The 5,825-nt window shown below is 60.6% G+C and overlaps 1 protein-coding gene across 5 annotated transcripts in view; it reads right to left on the reverse strand.

Annotated features, from left to right (window-relative positions):
- MVB12B (multivesicular body subunit 12B) overlaps nt 1–5,825 on the reverse strand; it is a 159,198-nt gene that overhangs the window by 3,802 nt on the left and 149,571 nt on the right. For 2 of the 5 annotated variants that reach the window (XM_023533063.1, XM_023533060.1), the window contains one exon: nt 7–377. Coding sequence is in view for 3 of the 5 variants with exons in the window: in XM_023533060.1 (XP_023388828.1) it covers nt 375–377 (3 nt within the window). In the remaining 2 variants the exon portion in view is untranslated. Of the gene's footprint in view, nt 1–6; nt 677–5,825 lie in introns of those variants that run through there. The other 3 variants (XM_023533062.1, XM_023533059.1, XM_023533057.1) reach the window with 2 other exon arrangements.

Here is a 5,825-nt window from a genome sequence, read left to right on the forward strand (position 1 = left end):
GGGGGGGTGCCCACAGCGGGGCAGGGAGCCAGGCTCGGGTCTGCTCAGGCCACGGGCTTCTTCCGCTGCTGGCTTCTCAGGGTCGCCGTAGAACGTGGGGCGCTCGGTGCCGTCAGCGTGAGAGACATGTCGCACGGCAGCCCCGGGTCATCGGTAAGCCCTGGAGGGTCCTGGGAAAAGCTGCCGCCCTCTCGGGCTCATCCAGGAGGAAAGCGATGGCTTAGTGGTGGGTGACAGGGGTGAAGGGATCCAGCGGCGTCACTGGGCGGCCTGAGCAACCATCCAGGGCCCTTGGGGCGGGGGGGGGGAACTCCGCGGGGGGCGAGGTTGTTTGCAGGACAACTGGTCATCACGCAGACGTGTCAGGAGCCTCGTCACTACAGCACACACAGATTAGTCGAGTTATGAACAACGTCCCCAGGGAGGTGAGGTGTCACGTCAGGCAAGCTGATGGCTGAGGATGGAAGGGCTCAGCTGCCCGGCGTCCCCCAGCAGAGCCCACGGACGGGGCGGCGTGGGGGGCGGGCAGAGGGCGCGGGCGAGGGCGGGGCGCTCAGTGGTCCGGGCGGATGATGCGTCTTCTGGACCCTCAGGACTGGGGGATCTGCTGACACCGAGTGGGGCTGGGCGGGAGCCGGGCGGCCGCGCTCTGCTCCGTGCGGAAGCTGTACTCGTACTGCAGGGGGAAAGAAGCACAGAGCATGAGCACGTTGGGGACGGGTGCTCCACGCACAGGCCCAGTGTGGGTGCCACCTCAGCAGCGCCCCACGCTGTGAGGCTCAAGCAGACCACGTGCCGGGCTGCTTGCCCTCCGGCCTCCCACAGCCCGGCAAACGGCCCCTGTCACCCTACTTGACAGGAGTCGCACCCTGGTACGGGGCAGAGCTGGGACTCCACCCCGAGCCTGACCTGAGGCCGGCCACTCCCACCAGGCTCGGGGGACCCCTGACTTGCCACTTCACTCAAGTGCCTCCTGAGCACTGCTGATAGCAGACACTCTGGGTGACACGGGACACACCCTGCCCATGCTGTCCTAACTGATGAGGAGCCACGGCATCTCAGGGCAGCACCCGGAGGCCACCTGGCCCGGCCACAGCGCACCTGTGCTCAGCCCAGCCTGCTGCCTGCCCTGCACTGGAGCTCAACCTTCGAACCGACCCAGGGTCACAGAAATGAGTCTGATGGGAGTTCAGAGAAGGGGCAGTGCCTCTGTGGGAGAGAGAGGGCGCCTGAAATCCACCTGAAGGTTGGACGGGATCTCAACATCCGCAGGTCGGGCAGAATGGGTGTAGGTGGGGCGTAGGTGGGGCGTAGGTGGGGCGCAGGCGAGGCGCAGGCGAGGCATGTCCGCCTGGCAGAGACAGGCCTGCAGGCTGCCGGCTGGGCACGGTGGGTGCTGCAGGCCTGAGGCTGCAGGGGCCAGGGGTAGGGCTGTGGGGAATAGCCTGGGACTCTACGTCGAGGCAGCCATGTGGTCCCATGGGGTTTAGGAACGGAGAGCTTAGATTAGGTCAGTGGTCGTCACCAATTTAAAGTAACATTTAAAACGTTTTTAGCAGAATTGTCATAAGGAGCTGCCTCATTGGTCTCGGCCACCACCCAAAGCCATCAACTCGGGGGACGTGGCGGGGGGCTGTTAGGAAAGTGGGGTGGAATCATCCCAGCAAGAGGGTGACTGCTGGGCACCTCCACAGGGAAGGCTGAAGACCCCACCCGTGGGCTCCACCACATGCCCCTGCTCACCTCCTCCCGCCAGGCCTCCCCAGCGCCAGCACCCCCAAAGTGGGCTATCTGTGGCAAGGAGTCACTTCTGGGGCCACACTGCTGGGTTTCAGGCGTAATTGTGTCCTCCGCTCCCCACATCTGCCGGTCTCACAGGACTGACCCAAGACATGCAGATCTGGGCTGGGGTTGGGTGCGGGTGCCGGGGTAGGGGCTGTGGGGAGGCCTGGGCGGGTCCCATCCCTGTGTGACTAGCAGAGGCAAGCAGCCTTATGCAGCCACTGGAGCCACAAGGCCCCGGTGACACTGCAAAGATTGTGGCCCCTACAAACAGCACCTGTTGCTGGGTGACTCCAGGCAGGCCTCTCCTCTCCGAACCCCAGGGAGCTCACCTCTGACGTGGGGTCACGTCAAGAAAGGAGTGTCGCTGAGAACGTGGACAAAAGGGAACCCCACACACTGCCAGTGGGACTGTAAGCTGGAGCAGCCACTGTGGAAAACCTGGAGGCCCTCGAAAATTAAAAACAGAACTACCACGTGACCCAGCAATTCCGATTCTGGGCACTTACCTCAAGGAGATGAAAACACAAGCTTGAAAAGACATGTGTACCCTATGTTCGTCGCAGCATTATTCACAACAGCCCAGACAGGGAAACAACCTAAGTGTCCGTCACTACAGAGATGGATAAAGAAAAGGCATATGCACACCGTAGAATATTACTCAGCCACGGGAACAATGAAACCTTGCCTTGGCGATAACACAGAAGGACCTTGAGGGCATTATGCCAAGTGAAAGAAGTCACAGAGAGACACAGGTACCATATGACTTCTTTTAGATATGAAATCTAAAAAAAATCAAAAAGACACAAACACAAACCTAACCGAACTCGTAGATGCAGAGAACAGACCGGTGGTTGCCCGCGGCAGGGTGTGGGGGGTGGGCGAATGGGCGCTGGAAGTCAAAAGGTACCAACTTCCAGCTGTAAATTAAGTCCTGGGGCTGTAATGTACAGCATGGTGACCAGTTAATAACGCCGTACTGTGTATCTGAAAGTTGCTAAAAGTAAATCTTAAAAGTTATCGCGAAAAAAATATTCTGTATGGTGATGGATGTTAACTAGACTGATCATTTTCTAATACACGCAAATATTGAATCATTACGTTGTATCCCTGAAACTAAGATGTGTCAATTATACCTCAATTAAAAAAAATGGGGTCATAACCGCTTCTCCCGGGGCCTGCTGTGGGGGAGGGATGAGGTGCAGCAGGGGAAGGGCACACAATGCCTTTCCCTGACCCTGGCAAGCACTCACTGCACATTTGCTAGCGACTCGGGAGAATGAAAGCCGCCCCCAGCCCTCTCACCTTCCTGCTCTGGTGACCAGGGCACAGGCCCCAGGCTTGGGGACGCCAGCTCCCACCCAGCGCAGTGCGGCGCTAGAGGAGGTGGCCTTGGGGCAGAACCCTGGACGACAGCGCCACCTGGTGGCTGCTAAGCAGCATCACAGCAGGAAGCGTTCCCTCACTGACTTGGGGTGGCACCCACCACTCCACCCTGTGCGGGGCCGGATGAGGGCCACGAGGTTGTTGGGGGAGGGACCTGGGCCAGCCGGGGCCCGGCCATGAACCCAAATGCGCAACACAAGAGGGAGAGCAGGGAGGACCTAGGGCCTCAGCGGGAGCAGTTCCAGCTAGGCGAAGGTTCCAGAGAGAGGTACAGATGTGGACAGGTGCGTGCAGCCTGACCTCAGGTGGCACCCAGGGCCTGAAAGCAGCCGTTGACAGCAAGCCCATAAAACTGGGGGTCCCGTTAAAATGCAGACTCTGACTCAGATGGCCTTGGGTGGGGCCTGAGATGCTGCATGTTCCTCTAACTTCTAGGTGACATGCTGTTGCTGCTCTGGGGACCAGTTTGGGCAATTCCGTGGCCCGATCGATGGGGCCTGGGAGTAGATGTGGATGGGAGTGGGCCAAAGAGCGGGGCTGGGGCAGGGAACCGAAGGGGGTGGGGCGGGGGCTACGCGGCTTCGTGCTGGCCTTTCTGAGACCATGTCTGGGAGCTGCTGGCCTGGGGCAGCAGCAGAGGTGAGCAGAGCTGGGGCAGCTCTCAAATGAGGGAGCACGTCCGGGGCCAGGCCCCCGGACCGCTGTGGGCTGTGTCGCATGCCCTTCAGAAGCTTGAGCTGTACCCTGCTGTGCAGGGCCGGGACTCTCTGCCAGGCTCCTGGGGGTGGGGAGCAGGGGGGCGGTCAGGCCTCCTTAAGCTGCTGGGGGCTGCTCCGTACAGGGAGCCCATGAGGGGAGATGGCAGTAGCTCCCAGAAGGCCACAGCCAGAGGCCTGGGTCTTCCGCAGACCTGGGAGCTGGCAGGAGTGAGCCCAGGAAGGGCACTATGGCTTTCTGGACCCAGGCAGGGGGCGTGAGGTGGGGGTGGGGGGCGGTTGGGTGGAGGAGAAACAGGACATCTCCTAGCCTGAGCAAGCAAGTGGCTGGCCAGAACCTGGTGCGGAGTCCCAAGGCCAGTCTTTGTGGCCAGGAGTGGGGCCAGGGTCACTGGCAAGGCGGACCACAGACGGGCCTTCAGGCATCAACTGCTGAACTCGCCTCTCTCCCACTCTGGGGGTGGGGCGCGCAGGGGAGGCAGGGAGGAGGCCCAGAGCACACAATGCCTTTCCCTGACTCTCGGCCCGAGCACAGCGCTGCCCCCCTCAAAGGGGCCTGAGGCATCGCTGTCCCCCACCCTGCCCTCGTATCTTCCCTTGTTAGGCTGTCTCGGCTGGAGAAAAGCGTGACTGCCCCCTCTTGTTTTCTCTAACTCCCCGAATGAAATTTCAACATATGTCCCCCGACATAATCCCCCTTAGGCTGCGGATAACCCTTCCCACAGACGCTATCCTCTGCCCGGGGATCCTGGCCCCAAAGTGTTTGCCCAAGAGACTAGGGCGGCTTCTGCAAGCCCTTTCACTCCCGTGGGCAAACAGCAAGCACCTTTGAAGGTGGATTTGGGCCCAGATCTGTTTACTCAAGACATTAGTTTCCCGCATAAGGAAAACCTGCACTCGCGTACAAACAGCAAATCCTTTTTGAATTAAAAAAAATTTCAATTAAAAAGCATTTGGGTTCGCAAAGCTGAGCCCCGCCGAGTGGCTCTGGGCCGCAGCGCCCTCTAGTGGGCACAGGCCGCCGTCGCGGCCTGGACGGCCTCCCTGGGAAAGACATTGCTGCTATCAGAGGCTCTCTCTGGGCTTTCCCAGAGAGCCCGGATGGGTGCCCCTGGCCAGGAGACCCTACGACTGACGATCTGCAACCGATGTATCAGACCTCTCAAGCCAGAGCGCGCAAGACCCAACATCCAAGAGCCTTTTGGGGCCGCGAGGCCAGCTTCCCAGCAGTGGGAGGTGCTGACCACAGCCTCCCGCTGCACCTCGGAGGCCGAGGCACTTCATCCCCAGCCTCACTGGCGAAAGGGTGGCGCGGGAACACCCCTCCCTCACCTGAGACAGGGTGAGGCACCCCGAGTGAAAAAAACCAGTCCTCCTGAAGCACTGGAACCAGGGGTTTTACCCAGAGCGGGATGGGGCGGTTCCGGTTTAACGGGCTCGGCGGGGCAGGCACCGACGTCTGCCTGAAAACGCTCACCGAATGTAACAGGAGGAAAAGAGCAAGCATGGACCCTCTCACCCTTCGCTCCCTGGGTCCCAATGTGCTCAAATCAGTCAGAGGCTCCGACCAGAGGCAGGGTGGGAAGGGACTGTTCCCAGCACCTGTGTTTTCAGATGCAGACGCTGAGGCCTGGGGAAGCATGAGATGTCCCACGGTCACAGAGTGAGGCGAGGCAGGGCTAGACTGAGCCCATAGGGGTGGCAGGGGACAGGCACAGCGCTGGCCCAGCATCAGGCAAGTGTCTGTGCCCAGCCCTCACACGGGTGTGATTCGGAGGTGCGGGCAGAATGACAGGTGTGCACCAACCCCAACTGGCACTTCAGTGGATCACAGAAGGCCTGCAATGGCGAGGCGAGAGCAGGCCTGTCGGGGCCTGGCCAGGTGAAGACAGGTGTAGGGGAAGTAAAGGGGCTCAGGCCCATGGGAAGAGCCTGGTTCAG

The sequence above is a fragment of the Pteropus vampyrus genome, unplaced genomic scaffold, assembly GCF_000151845.1.
Source record: "Pteropus vampyrus isolate Shadow unplaced genomic scaffold, Pvam_2.0 Scaffold95, whole genome shotgun sequence".
Taxonomy (NCBI): domain Eukaryota; kingdom Metazoa; phylum Chordata; class Mammalia; order Chiroptera; family Pteropodidae; genus Pteropus; species Pteropus vampyrus.